This window comes from Cuculus canorus, chromosome 12 (assembly GCF_017976375.1).
Source record: "Cuculus canorus isolate bCucCan1 chromosome 12, bCucCan1.pri, whole genome shotgun sequence".
Taxonomy (NCBI): Eukaryota; Metazoa; Chordata; class Aves; order Cuculiformes; family Cuculidae; genus Cuculus; species Cuculus canorus.
The window spans coordinates 6,688,707-6,711,229 of NC_071412.1; the positions used below are offsets into that span (position 1 = coordinate 6,688,707).

General features: G+C 35.2%; 1 protein-coding gene across 3 annotated transcripts in view; it reads left to right on the plus strand.

The window, feature by feature from the left end:
- The window catches only part of EFL1 (elongation factor like GTPase 1), a 74,252-nt gene that overhangs the window by 7,699 nt on the left and 44,030 nt on the right, over positions 1–22,523 (plus strand). For all 3 annotated transcript variants that reach the window (XM_054077415.1, XM_054077417.1, XM_054077416.1), the window contains exons 8-15: positions 253–376; positions 962–1,038; positions 1,181–1,317; positions 2,095–2,217; positions 4,828–4,927; positions 13,754–13,905; positions 14,590–14,768; positions 16,048–16,183. In XM_054077415.1, the coding sequence (XP_053933390.1) occupies positions 253–376; positions 962–1,038; positions 1,181–1,317; positions 2,095–2,217; positions 4,828–4,927; positions 13,754–13,905; positions 14,590–14,768; positions 16,048–16,183 (1,028 nt within the window). The remainder of the gene's footprint in view (positions 1–252; positions 377–961; positions 1,039–1,180; positions 1,318–2,094; positions 2,218–4,827; positions 4,928–13,753; positions 13,906–14,589; positions 14,769–16,047; positions 16,184–22,523) is intronic.

Genomic DNA, 22,523 nt, shown 5'->3' on the forward strand with positions numbered 1-22,523 from the left:
GGTGAATATAATGGTTATTGAAACAAAACTTGAAACAAAACAAAAACATACAAATATTGCTGATGTTTTTGAATTGTTATGACTAAATATTTTTGCAGGTGTAAATGTTACATGTTAAATGTAAGCTGAAGTAAATGCAGTTGGATAAGTGGGAGTAAAGCAAAGATTTGAGATTTCTGTGTGATTTTCATTTAAGCTATTCAATAGCTTAGGCTAATAAGCACATGTGAACAGCATTTTGTTTCCTTCTAGCATTGAACATTTTGCCAAACTGTACAGCCAAAAGATTGGAATTAAGACTGCAGTACTTCTGAAGACTTTATGGGGAGATTATTATCTAAATACAAAAGCAAAGAAGATAATGAAAGGTGATCAGGTAGGGAGGTTGCCAGAAATATTACCTCATTGTTTTGGTTTTTTAATTCTATTTCTCAGAGTATATTACGAAAATTGATCTCAGTAGCTCTTCACTCAACATCAGTGGAAGTATAAAGTCACTAGGATAGCCTTGCGTCAGCCCTTGGAGAAGAGAACATTCCAAGATTGACCATTCAAAAGCTACATGGAGGAAATCTTATTAACAGTGCTCACAGTTGCTCTTAAATGTCTCTCTTCTTAAAATAAGGGATATTCCAGCTTCAAGGATTCAGCATAGAGTTAAATACACAAGACGAATGGAAAACTAACAATGTAGAAACCAGAGTAGTGAGTGGAATCCTTCAGTTAAGGATTTAGAATACTCTTGTTTCTGAAACTGAAACCCTTGTCCCTCACTGTTGAATTTCATGTCTGTTTTGTGCCTTATACCATTCTTGTGAGACAGACTGCTGGGAGTAGTAATCTTATGTAGAAAGAGATAAGTGTCTTGATTTTAAGTAAAGATTTTGCATGCTCCTTAAGAAAATTGTCAGTTAAAAGTGAGGAATTGCTGGTAATTAGCTGTATGTTTATGTTCTACCAGTCAAAAGGAAAGAAACCTTTGTTTGTGCAGTTGGTGCTGGACAACATATGGAGTCTGTATGAAGCTGTTATGAAAAGGTGAGAAGATATCTAATGTTTTCACGGAATCTTTCCATGTCCTATAGTGTTTTTTTTAAGTAGTCAAACAAGAAATAGTGCAGATGCTTGTTATGTATTGCTGCTGTGTTTTTTTTTTATCTATATATTGTTTTCCTTACAGAGACAAAGAAAAAATTGAAAAGATAGTCACCTCTTTGGGATTGAAAATTGGTCCACGGGAGTCACAACATGCAGACCCCAAAGTTCATCTTAATGCTATTTGTAGCCAGTGGCTACCGCTATCTGATGCAGTCCTCTGTATCCTTAGGGAATATACTACATTTTATTCTGTTGGTGGCTCTTAAACTTCAAAGAGGGCTTAACATATTTCGGTATGTGGTTTGGTATGGTTTCTTCTCTTCTTTTCCATATCTGTGCCTATGCTTGCTGGACCTGTTTTCTCAATCGTAATAAGTTACATATTTACAAGTAGCCTTAGATTTCTACCAACTTCATGCTTTTTCACGCATCCTTTTGTTAGGAAAATAAGTTGTGAAACTGGAGGTAGTTTTACAATACACTTCAATTATGTAGTTTTATATACAAATTTTAGTATTGCAGAAGGATAAGCCAATTTCTTTTTTGTTACAGTATCTTAGCAATTTTGTCCATTAGCTTCTGTGAATATCTGCTTATGTTTTAGACGTATGCATTCTTAATCCAAGATCAGCCTTTGCTGCTTTTCTGCTGCATAGATGGTCTTATCATTTATGATATAATGCGTATTATATTATTTTACGTGTGCACAGATTATTATTGTATAAATACTAATTAGTTCTAGGAATCTTGCCTTGGTTCTTGCTATTCCTAATTTCCAAGTTGCACGTAGGCTGAGCCACCCCTACGTAAATATTCATTCTGCCCCTGGATAAATGCCAGAACTTACTGCTGACTTGAGGTGGACTTGTATGCTATGTAACAGACAAAGCTGAATTTTGCATTATAGTGCATGAAGTTGGTTTAAAAAACCAAGCATTTATCTTCCTTTTATTTTTATTCAGTAAGGAGATATATATCCTTAGCAATGTGTTTTAGCCATGGTGTGTAATAAACTTCCCAGTCCTCTTGATATCACTGCGGAGAGAGTGGAGAAGCTGATGTGTGTTGGAGCTAGAACATTTGATTCTTTGCCTCCGGAAACTCAGGAACTGAAAAGTGGTGAGTAGGTGTTCTCCCATTAACATGGAGGTGGTGGTTGTCTTGGTGGGTTTGTCTTTGGATTGTAGGATGTGTAGTATTCTCTACTTAGATTTATAGTTTATTTACTTGTAGCTTTGTTGATGCTTGTCAGTTAGATGTCACTGTATTATATCATATTTTTGTGGCTATACTTTTTACTTCAATCCCAGTTTGTGGTTTTAGGACAGCTAACTCAAACTGCAGGTGATATGAAGTCTGAGCCGCTGATGCTAGGGATTTTGGAAGGATATGAAGTTAATATTTGGTTTTAGCTCTAAATAATAGGAGTTGTCTTGTAATTGAGAATTGAATATTTTACTAACTTCTGTATTAAGACCATTAATTTTTATCCAGTATGTGTTTGAATTTGGTTTTCATTCTCACAAGTATGTTGATTAACTAGGCACAGGTTTGATAATTTAAAGTAAAAACCATTTTCTGTTGAATTTATTGCTAAGTAGTTTGTGTACTGAAAAGAGGTTAGTAAGATACAGCTTAGCTGTTACTACATACTTTGCCATCAAGTATTGTTCCTACGTTTCCATAGCTCAAGGTATACCTTTATTTCTTAGTTATTTCATAATGTTCATGAATGATAAAAGATTAGCAAATAAAATGAAGAGACGGAAGACTTTAAAGGCAATTAATGCATTTTGTTACCCAGAGTGTTAAATGAAGATATAAAATCCTGATATTTTGAAGTTGGCTTAACTTTTGCCATTGACTTCATTGAGAACGTGATTTCATGCCCAATTTTGGCAGAGGTTGCAGATTAAACCAAGAGCTCCTCCTCAAGAAGGGTTTGGTAGTATATTCACACTTTGTGGCTTTCAGCGTTGGGATATCTGTGCAAAAGTAAGCAAGAGGAAGTTGGATAATCACCAAGTCCTGTGCTATAAAATTGTAATAGAGACTGAAAAGACTATGTTCAATGATTTAACTTTGCTGTAGGCAGTAAAAGAATTGGCAGTAATGAAAATAAACTTGTTGTACAGAATGCAGGAGAGCTCCTAAGATGCTCATATTCCTTTTTCTATCTTTCAGTTTTGTATAAACATAAACTCTGTATTCATCTATGTCCATCGTAAAAATTGTGATGCAGTGGAAAGGAGAACAACTTCTGAGTTTGTTTTCCTGAAAGATAGATGAGAACTGCTGAAACTGAATTAAGTATTTGGCAGAATTGGAAATCGAAGTTAGAACTGATGATATGGATATAATGCTCAGTGATGACCAAAGTTTGTAATTCTCCACGTATATTTGGTAATCTCCCTGTGGAGTAGGAAGTTCTATATAAAATGAAGTAATATTTAGTCCACCAGTTTGGTAGTCTGGAAAAGAATGCTTCCAAACGAACTTTTCAGATAGGTTTGTAGAAGACAAATGCGCTTTATAGGTATGATTTTGTTGTTCTGCAAACATTCTTTCTAACTGGACAGAACACAACAGACTAACATTTTGCTGTAAGGTAGTAAATGCTTTCTGATATTTCATGAGGTAGTTTAGTAAAAATTACAAGGAGATACCATGCTTAAGCTAGTAACAGTATTTCTGGGCTTTATATGTAGTTGAATATGTTTGTAGAACAATGTTTTGAAAAGAGCTTCAAGAAATCTAAATGAATAAGATATCAAACGTCAATTTAAGATGAGATGTGAATGTCAAATTGAGAGGTGGTTGGGAATTGTTTCCCGGGCGTGAGGCAACTGGTGTTTTCATCCTTTACTGAACATTAACAAATATTGTATTCTGCAAACAGTGTTCACTACTTGATCAGTATAAGATAATTAGAAGAAATTTATTGCTGTAAACTCTGATTGTGCTGCTCTTTGTTATGAAAAAATAGCACACTTCACATCTCGTGAATATCTTGCTAATTTTTAGTAGTATTCTTGAATTTATTTTGCCTAAGCACTTCACAATATAGTCTTTTCAAATAGCAGATGGAAGACAGGCATGTAGAAGACTTTCTTTTCTGTGTTAGAAGTTTTGAATGGTATTGTGACTGTCTTGGATTTTATAATGTGTTCCAAGTTGAATGAAAAAAAATAGTTTATAGGAATTTCCTAAGTATTGCATGAGTTTTGTTTGGATTTTTCATCCTTTGAGGAATTATCTGTTCTTGAATTTAAGTTACGATTTTGTGAAGACATAAGCATCTGGACATTTGCAGGACTTCCTCCCTTAGTTTGAGTGGAGGAAGAGTACTTTGAGGTACTGAATAAATAACTTGGTCTTAATGCTAATCTCCTTTCTGTTTTTCATTCTAGTCTAAGCCAGCCGATGAACTCAATTTGAAACACCAAAACAATATGTTTAGTTGGAGTAAATGTAGTTTGTTATGAAGAGTTCTATGTTCACAAGTTTGCTCATTTTATTTTATTGTTAAACAGACTTGAAGATATGGGCGCTGTTATCAAATGATTAGGTTAGAATAATTTTCTGCTTCTCCTGCTACTTTGTCTTCAGTGTGTTATCTGCTGAAGTAGGATATAAGCAATAATTCCTGGAAAAGTCATGGGAGGCCCTAGTTCTGTTCATACTGTTGGGAAAAAATGATGCAACTAACTATCTTCTGTGTTTGTTTAGCTTTTATGAGATGCAGTAGTGAAGGAACAGCTCCAGTTATTGTCTTTGTTTCCAAAATGTTTGCTGTTGATGCAAAGGCATTACCACACAGTAAACCCAGGTAAGAAAATGTAACATTTAACTTTCTGATCTACATTAGATGTTTTTAGGAAAAAAATCATGGTGCAAGTGTGTGTAAATTGTTTTTGACCTGAGAAAATAATTCACCAATCCTTGAGATGTAATAAAATCTTTTCACCAAGAAGATATTTTCTGAAGGCGTTCAAGAGATGATTTGTTTAATCTTTTAGTTTTAAAAGTTTTAGCAGATTTGTTTAGGAGTAAAACCCACTTTTGTTGGAGAATAATACTTTTTGTCCAAATGAACCATCCTAATGCGTACATTATGTTCTGTTTCAGGATGTTTGGTTGAAAATTTGAGTTGTAATGCTTTCTTAGTTTTTCAGTAAGGTTGCATTGACATGATCATAACAGCTTGCATTTGTACCAAGAAACTCTTTCTATCAAATCTGGCATAATGACTAGGCAATCATCCAGTTCATTACAAGTGCAAATTAAAATGGTTTTAATTGAAGTAGTCCAAACCTTGACTAACTTCATGCAGTGAACTGAAAGATGTTAATGCACTTCAGAAGATTTTCTTCTGCGAGGTTTGGAAGATTTTTGTGTTACAGGTTTTTATTGTTTGACCATCTGATTTTCTTTGAGGGGTGTAGTTCATTTCCTTGACATGCTTCAGTGGAGTACCTTAAGCTGAAGCCAGCTGCATTTTTACAGAAGAAATATACTTTTTATAAGAATGGGGTTCATCTTAACCTTCCATCCTTCTCAGTCTCTGGAGCATTTTCAGTAGTCGATTTCTGTATTAACTGGCTAGTTCATGGTTTTCTGGAATTGTCACTGTACAGTAAAGCAATACAGAAAATATTTATCTTTCTATTAAATCTGACAGATTGTGAATGTTAAATCTTTGTGCAAAAGTTGGTACTGTTGCTGTAGTAATATTTAAAAGCTTTACTGTTGTCCTAGGTTTTTCACAGGTTTTACTTAGATTTTTTTTGTCACGCTCATTTATTAATCTTCCACCAAAAATTTTTCTTGCACTAAGTTTGAATTTGAGGAAAAGATGCATTGCATTTAGAGATTGACCAGACACTAGATGGTGCAGTTTTACCTCGAGTTCTGTCCTTAGATGTATTTGAAACAAGAGGTCTTGTTTAGGTAATGGTGTAGCACAGTTTCTATTTCTGCTTTGTCTGCTTTCTGTTACATATACTCAGGTTAGCAGAGGAGACTACGCCGAGGCTATCGCTTTCTGAGTGTTTTATCATTGATAATGACCTGTTCAGTTGTTTGTTGGGCGGATTGAGATTCTTTGATATGATGAAGATACAACAGAGGCAAAGGTGGCTTTTACAGACACCAGACACAGAAAGCCTTGGACATATTTTCAGGATTTTAGTCAGAATTTTTAAAAAAGACAAGATGCAAGTCCTGTTTTATGACTACTACTTGGGATTTCAAGCAAAAGACTGTTAACAGGAGATTCTGGATATACCATGACTAATGGATAGCTTTTGCCTATTTTCATTCTATGGCATTTGCTTATGAGCCCTGCCGCGTGGATAAACTTTGCTTCCCTTCCTCCTCTGATAGTCTTAGATTTTTGTTGGTGCTTTTTTTTCTGTATTCTGTAGTCCTTCAGGAAAGGAGCTGTTTTATGTGTGAGGTTATATGCCCTATATTAAACCTTTTTACTTTTAATAGGAGAAAAGTTCCCCAAACAAATAAAATAATATTTTGAAGAAATTTGGCATGTATTGTGGTTCATATGTGTATGACCAGCTCATTTTTTTTGACAAATGACGCATTTAGTGCAGAAGCTTATTCTCTGAGGCTCATTGGTTGTTAATTTCTCCTTAGTTTAGAAAGTGTACCGCTCTAAATTTTATTGGTTTTCAGAACGCAAATACGATTGCATTTTTGCACTCGCTACATATTATGTAACAAATCTATAATTCTGATCCTCTATCTTGTTTGAAAACCCTAAAGATGCTTAATAAGTTGAGTGGAGGATTGCAGTTTAACAAAATTTAGTGAAATTAGTTTTTCTGAGCTAATTTTGCAGAAGGGTGAGGAATGCGCTGGAACTGTCTGAGAGACTTGAGGTATGTTAGTGATGACTGTAGACAATATGTCCATTCTCCCTGCTTATTCAGTAAATTGAAAATTATCGTGTCTTGTTCCATAGGTTGTGTGAAAAATAATTCTTGCTAGCCTTAATATTAAGTTATTCAGTTAGTTACTAATTGGCTAGTATTAAAATGAAATCACATGACTTTCTTTTTGAGCTAACCAGTCATTATCAGCACTGTGTAATCTTGCTGATTAGGTAGTATTAGTGGTTTTGTTTTGACATGGCAGTAGGATTCCATTTTTTGACAAGTAGCAACACAGCTAGATGTATATTTTAATTGTTAGGATTCTGCAGGTAAGCAGTACCTGGAAGAAGTCAGAAAAGGATGTTTATTTTGGAGGGGAAGGAAAGCAATCGCTCTGAAACAAAACATAAGTGTTTTAAAAACACAACATTGTGTAAACATGGTTCTGAAATATATTTTGAATTATACCAACCACTGTGTGCTATTTACAGTTACACAGTGAAGATTGTGCTTAACAGAGTGGAGCAATGACTGTTTTGGAGTGTGTGTGATCCAATATTCGAACTGGCATTCCATGAGAGTGCTCCACAGCAGTGCCTTAACATAGGGAGGAAGAAAGAATATATACACTGTGCCAGTTAACAGTGGTTTCATGTTTGCTAATTTAAGAACATTAATACACATTTGGGTTCTGTTTACTTGGTAATTTTGAGGACCCATAATTGGACTGCTATGTATTCAGATTTTTGAGTGCTGGACCTATCTGCAAGGTTATTTGCATCTTTCGGGGGGGCAGGGCAGGGACCACTTTTAAGCGTATTAAAGCATGTAAAAAAAAAAAAAATCTGTGCTTTTTCTCTATTTTTTTTCTCTTTGGGGGGGGAAGGCTTATACTTTTCTATGTCCAAAGGACTAAAAGTAGATCAATGCTGCCACTGTCTTTTTCTTTCCTTTTGTAAGGTAGTATTGGGTAATTTTACCTTTCTGTAGTTTTCTTAGAAGCTGCAAATTGACTTTGCAATTTTTATAGTTTGCCTTATTTCTGCCATCTGCTTGTGATACTTGTAAGTGTAAGTTGGGAAAAGCAGAAAAGCTAAGTCCAGGGTGTACAGTAAATGACAACAGAGTTTGGACTTTTAATTAAAAGTGTCTTTTAAGACTGCTTTTGGCAACTAATATCTCCTAGGATGTGACTTTAAAGATTAGTAGATTCTATAGTAAACATCTATGTTTATGCTTTTACTGTTTAAATAACAAAGTCTGTCATCTGTTACAACACTTGAGTACATGGGAAAATAATTTGTAGTCAGGTTACAAAAGGTTGTCAGCTTATATTTAACTTTCTTTGGAAAAATTTGAAATTTGACTTTTATCTGGTACCACTAAGTCCCTGAGTTTATCAGGGTTTCTCAGTGAAACGAGAATTCTGCATATGGGTTTTGTCTTCTAGTTTCTTCTTTCTGAACTTTGAAAATATTTACTAATTCCAACCAAATCAGTCAGAGGAGGAGATTTCAAAGATATTAAGTTCCTGTAAATTTTCTGAAAATTGGTGGATGGGCAGTGTAGATAAACAAATTAGGACCCTTGCTAAGACAGCGTAGTGTGATCTCCTTCGCTTTAGATATTAAAATATCTAAACCCAAAAGCTGTAGGAACTAGGGCTATATTGGCTTCTTCTGGAGCCACCTGCTTTATGTAGTAAGACCATGGTTATTTGGTGGTTATTTAAATGTTGCAGTTTGCTGTTTGTGAGGTTCAGAATTCTGCCTTTGTCTGACCCAGTGTAAAAGAGGAATGTTTAGTAATTAGTTATGATGGGTTTCAAGTTTTAACTGTTGCTATGTGTATTTAATAGAAAATGCTGAGAAAATGTAAATTGGATGTCAGAGGTTGTCATGATGAAATCTGCTGACTTTGTAGAGCTTTATGTATGTGTCACAGTGATGCAATGCAATGTCAGCAATAGGAAAAAAACGAGTTATGTTACTTCCAAGATCATTGTTCTTGAAATCCTGATGAATAATGTAAATAGAGGACACAAAAAAAAATTCCACTTCTACTTTTGAATGGTAATAGAGAAAAGGCTATTGACAAAGTAACTTGATGTACTAAAATTATGTTTCCCATATAATTATGCATGAAACTATGATGATAACTTTGTTTTGTGGTACAGCTTGCTTGCGTGATGTAAACAAAGAGATTGTAGTTTACTTATCTATTTTCTTTCTAATGTTTCCCAAAAACTGCATTGGGAAAAATCTAAATCCTGTCAGTTTTATACAGCCTTCAGGTAAAGAGGTACTACATTGTCTTGGATCAAAAGAAGAGAATACTTATAAATCTCGAAGCTCTGTAAGAAATCAGAATCATCTTGCCCGTAAATTAATTTTTATGTTTAAAGGCAACGTGACTTTGAGTGACTTCAGTGTGTTTTGAACCCATCATCTTTTTGCATTAATAGTTTGTTCTAAATTGTAGTTAGTGCATTAGAAATGGATATGGCGTGAGTCATCTTGAGCAGCCTGCCAGATTTACAGGTTGACATCTGAAGATGGCACTCATTTTATGTAATTAATAAAGTAAAATATGCTTTTCAAAAATTAAAAACCCTACTTATGATTATTATGAAGTAGATTTCATTGTAACTGTATTCATTTGAATCCAGCAAAGATGTTTGGGACTGATCTAAGAAGGAAATATGTAGTAATGGATGAAATCTGAATGTCTGGACATAATTTAGTAAGTGTAGTTGTAAATTTAAGAGAGGAAGCTTGTATCATTCTGGAAGAGGCTGGCTTCAAGTTTCTTCTTTCTCCATTGCACGTTTAGTACGTGTGATAAATCAAAAGTCAGTATATCAGTCAAGAATGCTTTTCAAGGCGTATAACAGCTTGATATTGCGATCTTAGTTTTATTATGTATCTCAGAACGAATTATAATTGCTACATAACATAATACAAAACAGTTATCCAGTATTCCCTTTTGCAGGAGCCCTGTAAGATTGTTGTGTGAAATGTAATGTCGGTTAATTTTCAGTTGTTCATTTTGTGTATACATATCTATTTTCTACTGTTATTCGCCTCATGCTTGCAGTTGCAATAGAAGAGAGAAAATAATCCTAGAAGGTATACATTAGTTTATGAATGGAAATTGTTCTTAAAGGTTGAGCTTTAAGGCAGTTGCTGTTCAAAACTTTAGGTTCTTAATTCTTGGCTAGGACGTAAAAATAGCAGATTTGCAATGCAAAGACATTAAGCAGCTTAATCCACAAACTGATGAATTTCAGAAGGATTAGGAAGACCACTGGACCTGCTCTGTGCTGAATTGTTTGAGACTGATTTTGGCAGCTGAAGGCCGCACTTAAGAGCGGTGTCCATAGGGATGCTTTTGTCAGTAGTCTTTGAGTGCCAGATGGTGAGCAGAACAGCAGCCAACAGTTTAGCTAGAACTTGATTCTGAAGAGCAGAATCTTCAAGAGTAATCCAAAAAAATCTCTAAAAGTTACTTGGATTTAAAGGTGTAAACAGAAATTACCCATTTCATTTCATGAAGTCAAGCTCGTGTCCATTCCATCATCGAATTTAAACTGGTAAAAACCATATAGAGAGAAAGTATGTTTAGCCACTTCAGACTGTGGTGGTTCCTTTTCTAAATGGTCTGAAATATAAGAGGTTAAAAAAATAAACACATTCTTTAATAACTTCAGGAAAAATTATTTGATCAACAATCTACTCAATGTTAGTAGTGTGCATATTATAATCTTTTCATAATAATGATTTCCATAGCATTTGTTTACCACGTGGTTGAGGTTAAGGTGAATTAGTAATAATGTGGTCACCCATCTGTAATATGTCAGCTCTATTACTTGCGCCTGGTTCATGTGGTGTTGGGATGCTACAACACCTCTCTGGAGGTAGGGAATTTCTCCTTTCTGCTCCAGAAGTTTCATTTACTGTTTTTCATGTGACAGCGTGGTCCTATTTTTTTCTGCCAATATTCTGAGGCTGTAGATCCTTTCCTATGGAGTGAAAAAAAAGAGGAGGAAAGAAATGTGGTAGGGAAGGAAGGAGACTTCCTTCTGGTTTGGGCAGCATTTGTTCAAAGGCAGTTTCCCTTCTGATTGGTTTTACAAACTGGAGAAACTGAATAAATCAGGGTATAATTTTAAACTGGTTTTGTTGCAGATCCAGTGCCTTATGTGCATTAATCTTGTTCTGGTTGAGCGTGTTACAGTTCTGTTTAAGGATTTATTTGACAACATTATCTTTTTGTGGTTTCTAATGATACTACTGGGAGTGACTAATTTTATAGAAATAGATGCTGACAGAAACCAGGATGGAAGTCTAGGTTGTACCTACTGGCTAAAGTCCCACCCACACTTAGTCTGCTTCTTAGCAAATTGAGTATATCTCAATTAACTGTGCTTATGTGTATTGCAACATACATCACTGCATTCAGAATATTAAGGCACCTTTATCATTTATGATTAGAGCTGTCTGACAGCTAAATATACCTATACGTTCAAAAATATCATGCAAAAAAAAAGCAAACAAACTTTTTTTCTTTTACTGTCAGGATTACTTACACAAAAATTATTTGGGGGCAATAAAATGTATTGGAATGCATACATATGTCCTCATATGTATACTATGCCATCATATATAGACTGCATTTATGATACCCTTGGCTGTCTCATCTGTACTTTCCCTATCAATCCTCTGGGAATTTTTCAGACATTCCAAACCCTTAAATAGCTTTGAACAGCTGCCTTCAGGAAAAAAAAATCATCATTAAAAAAGTTTTCTTCTCCACCATCTGCTTTGCATTTTGTATTGTAAAGCCTCAGTCTCCTTTGCAATGAAATAAACAAATTGCACAGAAATAGCACAGTATCCCAAATTTCAGAGGAACGTAGTCTTTATTCTGTCATAATGATTGCTTAAGAGATGATTTTTTAAAAAGAAAAAAAGAAAAAAAGTTATTGAAATGTTTGTAGTGGCAATTGTGTCTTTCTTTTTTTTACTTTTTCTACGATATATTGTGTGCCTATCCCAGGTTCTGTGTTCTGAAAGTCAGTGCTCCGAATTGATATTTTTATCCCACGGGGCCTCTCTTAGGTAATATTCAGAGAGATTTTTAATGTATGTGTAGTTTTCTTGCTCTTTTTGAGTGATGCACTTCTATGTAAGGGTGGAAATTAAAGCACAGAGAGGAGGTTACTTGTCCAAAACTGCTAAACAAGCTAAAACTACTAAGTCACTTTGGGTTTTAGTGCTCTGTTCATCAGACCACGTGCTTGGTACAACTGACTGAAAGAATCCTGATCCATCTTAATACTAAGAACTGTTGTTCTTGCCTCCATCGTATCAGCACATGCAGGCGTAAGGACATATCATGTAGATGGGGTTTTTCTGAGTGGTTATATTCTTGAGTTGAAGTCAAGATCTAAGACTTTGCCATTAGTTTGTCCAATTGTATTGTATTAATTTGTTTTATGATGGAGAGAATTCTTCTGTTTCTTTTGTGGGGTTAGAACTCCATTAAGACCATTGATATAACCAATGCATTTTTTATATTATTACTTTGGAAATAAGTATTTTATTAGTAGTGGAAAACAAAATATATTTCCATTGCTCCCAATGGAAAAAAAACCCCAAAACAACAAACAACCCACATGCTGCTTCCATGAAAAATGTTATATCTGCAAGACTTAATTATTCTTTCCTGCTTTTAAGCCACGATATTAAGGGTTATTTTTTAATGTAGGCACCTGACAGGACGTTACATGACAAATGGTTGATCTTGAAATTACTAAACAGAATAGATTATTCTTTATATAGTGTCTGTAATGACAGCAGGATCACAGGTTCAGCTCTTTTGTATGGAAAATTAATAGAAACAGAGGAGGAACTGGAAAGATAAGATGACTAGTGTCTCAAATTAATTTCCTTGTTTGGGCATTATTAAATTAGAAGATAACCTCTTATCTCGGGTTTTTATTTAGGGACAGATTTGAAAATTGAATGAATGATTTTGGGCAGTGCTGTTAGATTTCATATAGGTGTAACTTACTTTGCTCTTTAAAATGCTTGAAGAGTCAGTTTATCTTACCTTATGGAAGAATGATGATGTCATTCTTGAATTATGTTAAAGCTCTTAATTTTGAGGCAAGATTTTCCAGTGAGGAGGTAAAAACTGCGTCAGAATATTAGAATATTTATGAAGTTACTTTATGGAAAGGTAGCTATAGCAAACAAAGACTTCACCCCTGCATTTGAAAACGTATCGTAAAGACCACCTTAAAATAATAAAGATACTACGGGTAATTTAAAATGGCAGTATTTGATCCCTATGTATTTGGAAGACAAGTCTCATAGTTTTTTTCTAACTAGCTTGGTATAGATAAGCTTAGATTAATACTCGGTATGTTTAGGTTTTGCTGTCATTCTAGCCCAGGATAACATGCTGGACATGGTGTAAAAAGCAATTTTGAAAATTGGCTTAGATATTCTCTGAAAGAGTGGGAGAAACTTGACTTATTTTAACAAAACAAACAAAATTTAACATGATGGCCTTTTCCTAAACATGGTAGAGGAAGAGTTTGCTAATTTTAGCTGACTTAAAATATATAGTATCATGGGACAAAAGGCTTTCTGCATAAGTTCTTACTTATGCCAAATATAGTATTCTGATCATTGTGTTCTAATTTAATTTAAAATGAATGACATTTCCAAATACAAATGTTTTAAAATATAATGTAGGCCTTTAACTCAAGAAGAAATAGCTCGTCGGCGTGAACTTGCAAAGCGAAGACATGCAGAAAAATTGGCAGCAAATCAGGGAAAGGAGCTGTCAGAAAAGCCCCCAAATGAAAATTCATCTGAAGTAACTGGGAACACTGGTGACACAAAAGGTATTTAGTGCTCTATCATTTTTTCTCAGAGGACAATTAATAATAGTGTCCAGGTGTTGTCAAGGACTTTGCAAAGAACCATACACATGCCAGTCCAAACCATTCAATAGATGCAACTGAATGAAAACTAGGAGGAACTTGTAAGAAAGCTGGTAGTTCATAAATGCTGTATTAGTACCATGGATACCTGTTCCTATAACCTGAGAATGTGCTTGATGTCAGTACTTTGAGTCAGGTGATGCTTGAAGGAGGTGCTTTTCTGAAAAATGATTTTTCACTCTAAGTAGAAAAGCACAGCAATTGATTTTTGCCCTCCTGTATGGATAGAAAGATTCGAATTTGTTTGGCTTGCTGCTAAAAGCTTCTTATGGACCTGGTACTAGCACACTTTATTTCAATATAACTTTAATTCCTTTAAGCTTCTGTGGGAGTAATTGTTTCATTTAAAAAAAAACAAAAACAACCAAAACCAGCCAAAACCAAAGGTCTGAAACCAAACAGTCTAATCATTAATTGGTACAAAAGCAATGTATGAGTTGGGTTATGAGTTGCAATGGGCCATTCTTGCAGTCTTTTAATGCCTCGCCAGTTGTGGTAAGATGATTTGTAATTGATATTATTTTTTTTCCGATGATGAGGCATAAACTGCTTTTATACTTCATGTATTTTTCTAACTTTGATTAGGTGAAGAGCAACAGCTCACTGGTCAAGTAGAGATCACGACCGCAAAGACAATGAAAGAGGAAGCAGAAAACAAGGAGTCTTTTGTTGCTTTTGCTAGAGTGTTCAGTGGTGTGGTACGAAGAGGGCAAAAGATCTTTGTTTTGGGACCAAAATATGATCCTGCTGAGGCTTTACACAAGGTAAGAGATGACACTGAACTGTTGCCATAACTTGAGATTCTTTTAAAATGCTGCTGACTTAACTTATTACACACTGCTCGCTCAAAACATGCATTAATAAAAAAATTCCAAGTAAAAAATTCCGAAGCCTATCAAAAGAATTTAGGTAATTGTGATAATAGCTGATTGTGTCCATAAACTAGTTATAAACAACTTTGGAAATGTTAAGGTTTAAGTACAGTGTTGCATTACGGTGTGACCAGCAGGTCCAGGGAGGTTATTCTCCTTCTGTACTCGGCACTGGTGAGACCGCACCTTGAGTACTGTGTTCAGTTCTGGGCCCCTCACCACAAGAAGGATGTTGAGGCTCTGGAGTGTGTCCAGAGAAGAGCAACGAAGCTGGTGAGGGGGCTGGAGAACAAGTCTTACGAGGAGCGGCTGAGAGAGCTGGGGTTGTTTAGCCTGGAGAAGAGGAGGCTGAGGGGAGACCTTATTGCTCTCTACAACTACCTGAAAGGAGGTTGTGGAGAGGAGGGAGCTGGGCTCTTCTCCCAAGTGACTGAGGACAGGACAAGGGGGAGTGGCCTGAAGCTCTGCCAGGGGAGGTTCAGGCTGGTTATCAGAAAAAAATTCTTCACAGAAAGTCATCGGGCACTGGAACAGCTGCCCAGGGAGGTGGTCGAGTCACCTTCCCTGGAGGTGTTTAAGGAACGGGTGGATGAAGTGCTGAGGGACATGGTTTAAGGGAGTGTTAGGAATGGTTGGACTTGATGATCCGGTGGGTCCTTTCCAACCTGGTGATTCTATAATTCTATGATTAGCTTACAACAAATCCAGCATATCCATGCTTTGCTTCAAAGACAACTTGAGAAGGAAGGAAAAAATACTTCTGGGGAACAGGAAGGTGCAGAATACTGTTGACAAAACAAAAAAGGTGTTAAGTGTTTTGAGATTATCATCATAGAACTTCATTAATTAATTTACCTTAAAACATTTGTGCTGTCAGTGACAATTGAAAGTAAGCTGGAAGCAGTATGCTTTTAAAATTTACCATAGAGAGTGTTCTCTTTTGTTTTCTTTATAAAAATTTGCTAGTTTGCCACCAGACTGTTTTTTTTTTTTTAAAGGGGAAAATTATTTTCAAGTATATTTTGGTTTGTAGTGTCTAACTTTTGAAATGAAAATGTTTTTAGAATGTATTTCTTAGCTTTGGAATTCAAGGAAGTTTTTCAAGTTTTCAAGAGGTTTTTCTCAGTGCTAAATGATAAAAATCCAACACTGCTTCTTTTACTGTGTGTAGCTGTCATCCCAGTGTTCTCCTGCAGATGATCTGCCAGTAGTACCTCATATGACCAGCTGTACGTTGGATAATCTCTACTTGCTTATGGGAAGAGAACTTGAAGATCTTGAAGAAGTACCAGCAGGAAATGTTCTGGGTAAGGTATAGCTAGTATTTAATTTCCTAGAGCTTGAATCCTTCTATCATCTAGAATAAGCTGAAATTATTTTCATGTGATTAATAAAAATTCTATGAGTGTTTTTAGATAGGTTTTCTTATGTGTGCAAAAATAAGGCACTCTAAATAAACTGTGATTTTGGTGAGCTTTGAATTGTGAGGAGGGAAAAAGATGCGTGAAGAGGAGAAAACTCGTGATTATGTTAGCCTGTTATCTACAGGTTGGAGTATTGCCAGGTAAGCGTCGCTGCCAGAATTGCCAAAGGAAGCAGAAAAGTCTCAGATTTTATAAATTGCAAGGATTATTCCACCAGCGGAAATTCTGTAATAGGACTTCTCTAGTGATGCGGATAATTGTAGTTTTATGTATGGGTCTGCCTGAACTGTGGTGCTTGAAAACATTTCTATTATGACTATAGCAAATTGTGAACTTCCTCCGTGGACAAGGTTCTAAGTGATAAGTCATCCTAATCATTGAGTTAGGCTTTTTTGTGCCAGATCACAAGCGGCTTTGCTCTACAGCATGGATAGCATTCTTTGCCGATTTTGTCCTTCATTTGTCTTTTTTTAATTTCGAAAGAGCGTTTACAATGTAGAAAGTGGAAACTTCAAAGATTATTTCGTTTGCTGTTTCTTTTATCTTGGGAATGAAAATGTACAAAGTACAGAAAAATATAAGGTTTTTTTACATGTGTATTGTCTGATTTTTTTAAATTTAGAGTAAACAGTAAATTAAAAATAGGTGTACTTTATCAGGGTTGGATTTTGATAATCTAGGCAGTTAACCATACTGGTTGCTTTTAGCATGGGCCTGGTGCTCAGAAGGTAAGCAGTTGGTGAGTTAGTTTTATTTGGAAGCTTAAAACTTTAAAATTCTGAATTATGCCTCGCTGTAGTCTGATGCCCAAGTTTACCATTTTCAGTATGGGAATGTATTAAGTATATGGATTGTTGATTTGAAGAATTATTAAGACTTTGGAAAACCCCCACTCTGAAACACACTGCAGTAAAAGTGGAAGGATGTCATTTTCATGCTTGCCAAATAATAAATGCTCCTGGAGTTACCTCCTGCAGACAAAAAAGTATTGTGAGAATTACGTTGTGTTTGGTGTTGGGTTGGACTAAAATTTCAAGAAATGTATTTGTAACTAATTAATTCTGAGAAAAAGTTGTAGGCCTTCTACTGCTGAAGATTACTCTTAGTGAGGTCTGGCTTTTCCTTAAAGAAAAGTGCGTTAGTTGAGCATTATGAGAATTCTAACTGGTGACACAAGATTAGTCGTATTTAGAAGAATTAATTAAAAATTTACAATCAGAATTAACAGTCAAAGTACTTAGCCAAACTGGTTTTGGTATTTCATCTCTTTTTAACAGATCATTGTCCAGTTTCTTTACATCTTGACAAAACACTTTCACTTTTGTCTAGAGCATGCAAGCTCAAGTATATATATTTATAATAAAAATCTGATTTAATTTTAAAGCATTAGTTTAAAAGCCCTAAATACCTTCTTGTTCACTTGTTTCTCCCACTTCCCTACGAAGCTGCATTGTTAATTTTCATAAATTCAATAAACACCTTTACTAATTTGATGGTGATTTACCATGCCTAGGAGAAAATGCAATATGAAAGGACTCGGTAACAGTGGTGATGTTATTCCACTTTTGTTATTCCAGTTAGTAAGAGTGATTTCTATTTCAAAGGCTATTTATCTTCCAGGTTTAAAGCATACAACAGTGATTTCTCTCCGGCCTTATAAAGAAACAGGTTATAGATCAGTAAATTAAGGAAGCTTTTCTGAAAGCTCTATAGTTTTACTCTGTATAATTAAATTATTGCTGTAAGGAATACACAGTTAATCATAACTGTCTATTTCCACTTTAAATCTTGTGGTATAGGGTTTTTCAGATTTTTTTCTCCAAGACTTAAGGTGGATTTTTTCTATTATAAGGAAGAATCTGCTTGGTCATAGTGAGCAGCTTATGCAAATGTTTAATGATCAAAGACATGGCTTCATACATGCATTGTTTTACTGAAGATGAAGAGACTTCATCCCTTATTCCTTGCATTCAATTAGTATTTTGTTAAAATATGAATCCTATAATTGCTAAAAATCTGATAAGCTTGTAGGAAAATATTGTAAAAGGAGAAGGTAATGAGGCAGGCTGTGTTTGAACCACAAACCTGTCACACAAACAGAATTCAAGAACATCCGGCTGAAAAGCAGTGCTATGTCCTTTTCTAATGCGCATAGCAATTTTGGCAAGCTTTGGAAAGCTATTTTCTGGTGTCATTCCGAGTTCCTGGAAATTAGGACATATAGGCTGCTTTGCATTAATTCATTTGTATTGCAAGTTTGTAACCTAAATGTTTTGTCAAAACTACTTGTCAAAAAGCTTTAAGCTGTTTGCCATTTTCAAGTAATATGGCAAACACAAAATACTGCCTCCTTCCACATAGCTGTTTATAATTCACAGCCTTTCTTTACAGTCTCTGTGACTACTGTGTAATTTTTGTAGACCGTGAGTAGGAGGTGAAGTATATTTTAGAACAAATGAAAAAGTTCTTGGGGACCAAGGATGATAAAGTCTTCATAATAGATCTTCTTTTAAAAATTATTTGTCAGACCATTCTATGAAGAGAGTAAATTTCTTGTCATTGACAAAAACATCTGGTTTGTAGAATTTGTAATTTTAGAAGCGCTGTTGATTTCTCCATTCTGAGAACTAAAAAGGAGCATGTGAACAAAATTCCCCTGAAGAGAGTACTGTCTTATTTTTTTACTCTTCCCTCTATCCCCTCCAGTTCCATTAGAAGTCCTGTGCCAATAGGCCAATATAATTATATATCGTACCTGGTACTACTAGGTTCTGCTTTGTACCACTTTAAATTAACAGAGGCCTTGCAGGAAGAGAATCTAGTTACTGGAGCAGCACGTAAGGTGATACCAGGTTAGGTATGTGCCCCTGTATAGAGAGAGGGATATAGATACATATTTATTTATTTATTTAAACCAGACAAAGGGAAAGTACAAATATAGGAAAAGCATTATTTTTTACCACTTGCTCTGATATTTTTAAGGTCGAAGATGATAAAAAGAAGTTCATGGGTGAAACCCAAAGTGATGAAATAAAAACTAGAAGGCACTAAATGAGGAAAAGTTAGTTTGGGTCCCACATAAAGACTGAGCAAACGCATGCCGTCCAGATGCACATAATAGCTTCATTTCCCTCCCTTCTTTCTGTTTTTTTTTTTCTTGTTACTGTTCTGCAATTGAAGGAAAAATGCCCTTTTTTGTACTATGCAAAAAAGGGGGATTAGTAACAAAAACAATTGCTGGAGGTAGCATAAAAATCTATTTTACATAGTCAAAAAAAGTAGTGGTTTTTTTGTGATGATATCATAGATAGATCTAAGGCCTAGGATTCCCATGCTGAGTATTGATTCTTATTGCAAGTATAAGCAAATACTGATGTAAAAACAAAGGAAAGTGTTTTTGAACTGCTGGTGGCAGTACTTTTAAAGCATGTTTAGGTATTTGTGTAAGTGAATAATGTTGTAGATTGTTTTTAAACTTGGCACAGTGTTATGCTTTTCTGAATAAGTAATTGAAGAACGATCAAGTGGTGCGTTTTTGTTCATTGGAATAAAAAGTATCTTAATGCATGTTGCACATCCACTCTCATGAGTTCAGAATAACATGTATCTTACAATTGATGTGTATGCTGTGTTTTATCCGCAAGTACCACAACAATAGTCTCGTGTTTGCTAGCACACAAAACCCAGATTTTTCTTAGAGCTGCCTGTATGACTATTTCAGTGCTTTTTGTGTTTTGTTGAATACTGTTAAAAGCTTTTCCCTTACTGCTAGATTTGTGGTGCTTTAATGTCCATAGGAGGCTAGATGATTTCCTGAGTATTTTCAGAAGCAGTTAGCTACACGGATCTAAGTGTTCTACCAAATCAAGAGCCTTTGTTTCTTTAACTTACTAAATGATGTTGTTGAAAGCAGGAATCTAGAAGTCGCTCCTCTTGCCAGCTCACTATGCACTGACTTCCTACATGACAGACTGCTGTGTACCGTTGTTTTTCCGTTTCTAAAATGCTTGTTTTCCCGTTCAATGTTCTTTTATGCTTTAATTATTTACGAAGCACTTATGGGATTCTTGACATGTGAACAGTACAGCATGGGAACTGTAGGTGATTCCAGATTCATACTTCTGGATTTTTTTGGTGCCTTTCAGAGGATAGGTGCCATACAGCTGCAGTGAGCATGAAGACCTGGTATGAAGTAGTATACCTAACCTCATTACAAGGTGTCTAACAAGCATTTTATTCCTTTAAGACTTCATCGAACAATTTAGAAGCTTTTAATAAGCAGCTTCTGTTAAGAGCAAAGAGCAGCTGCAAGCAGTGATGCCATTTTAAAGGCCCAGAATGGCTTTCTAGGACTGATGCCAACTAGCAAGCATTAGCACCTTCTGTGACAGCCCTAGGAACAGTCCTGCTGTTTCACCAGCCTTTTATTTCTGTGCAAACATTTGGTGGGCTAATTTCACTCTCTGAATCAGTAATGTGATTATTTAAAAAGAAAGTCAGTTTGAAGTGATTCCAGCTGCATGGGCTGGAATCGGAGCCCACTGTGATCAGTGAACGCTGGAGGGCAGTCTTTCTCAAGGATGTTACTGAAAATAGCTGAAAATGGTGAATGAAACAAAGAAAACCCAAAGCTTTGTCTTCTGTTTTGGAATACTTACAATGTTTTATCACTAACTGCCATCTTATAACTTCAATAAAACAACCTTATATTTTTAACTAGTTTATAGTAATCCAGTACGTTTTATCTCTGAACCGTTGAGTTTACCGTCATCATTGCGTCTATATTAATTTCCTACCCAGTCAACGTTTTATGAATAGTGAAATTGTTCAAAAAATTAAATGTTTTCAAATTGTTTCTTTGAGCTAAGGACATGATAGTTAATCTCTTGTTGGGTCTCTTTCAGTGCTGGAAACTGAAGCCATTTTCTTAACTCTGTTTTTCCTGTAGTGGACTTAGTCCCTTTGCAGCCACACTCCCTGCTGTGTGTGGTTCCTGAGTAAATTCTGTTGCTTATTGGGCAATGTAACATAACATGAAAATGAAATTCAAATTTTGCTGATAATCTGATAAGTTTCCTTTACCCTGTTTCCCTTAAGCATTTCTGCTGTTTTATTTGTGATTCTGTTTCAGGAGGATTTGACTTGACAAACTTTATTGTAAAAGAAATAAATGATTAATTGTCTTGGTTTCCAATCAATATCAATATATCACTGGAGAGGAGAAAATATAGTGTCTTAGGTCAGAGGTATAGTAATGACACAAGTCTTTACTGACCCAGCTAAGGTTTTTTTTAGGGAAGAATACTTTGAATGGCTAATAGTTGCCTTTTTTAGATTGGGTGTTTTTTAAATATATATTGAAGATTTTAAATTGCTTTTTGTGTAGTTATACTTTTTCTATTTTTCTGACTAGCTTCTTAACAATATAAAAGGAAATCATATATGTAGTAATTCTGAAGAAAACCACTTCTAAATTTTCTAGTGCTTCTGGAATGTTCTCTGCTCTAATTCTCAGGGTTTTATTATGAGATCTTAAAAATGTACTTAGTTTTGCCTCAGGATACAAGGGATTTTTAATCATATTTAAAAATTGAGCTGCGTAAGATATGAAAGTCATAATATATTTATCTAGCCAAAAATGCCTTGAAGTTTGTTCTTGACCACTGTTAGATTATAATGTCAAAAGAAATAAAATAATTACATTTTTAAGGAAAGGAAAAAATACAATGGAACATTCTGTATCAGTTTTAAAGCGACTTTTAGCTGTTCTAAGCTGTAAAATCTGAGCTTTCATGTGAATGAAAATTAGATTTCTAAGTAGTCTTGCAGATGTGAGGCAAGCACTCCTGATTCTTTGGAGTTTCTATGCAGACAGATACTGCTGATGCTTAAGATTTCCTACCAGAAGGAGAACTGCCCAGACTTGTCAGTGTTTGTTGTTGCTGCTTATATGCCTGCGGGCAGTAGTGGGACTAACAAGAATCAAGACAATTTAATACCCTTACTGGTTGAAGGAACTCACAGCACAGCAGCAGGCACATGCTCACAGCTACTTAATAGAAAAGATATAGAAATAAACTAGAAAGAGGGTTTGAGGTGCAGATAGTTGTCTCTGTTTATCACTTCTGTTTTCTTCAGAGAGAAGTGATTTTTGGCTTTGGTATCTCAAATTTGTTAGATGCCTATTATTACACCAGTATGTATTGATGAGAGTTCAGGGCCA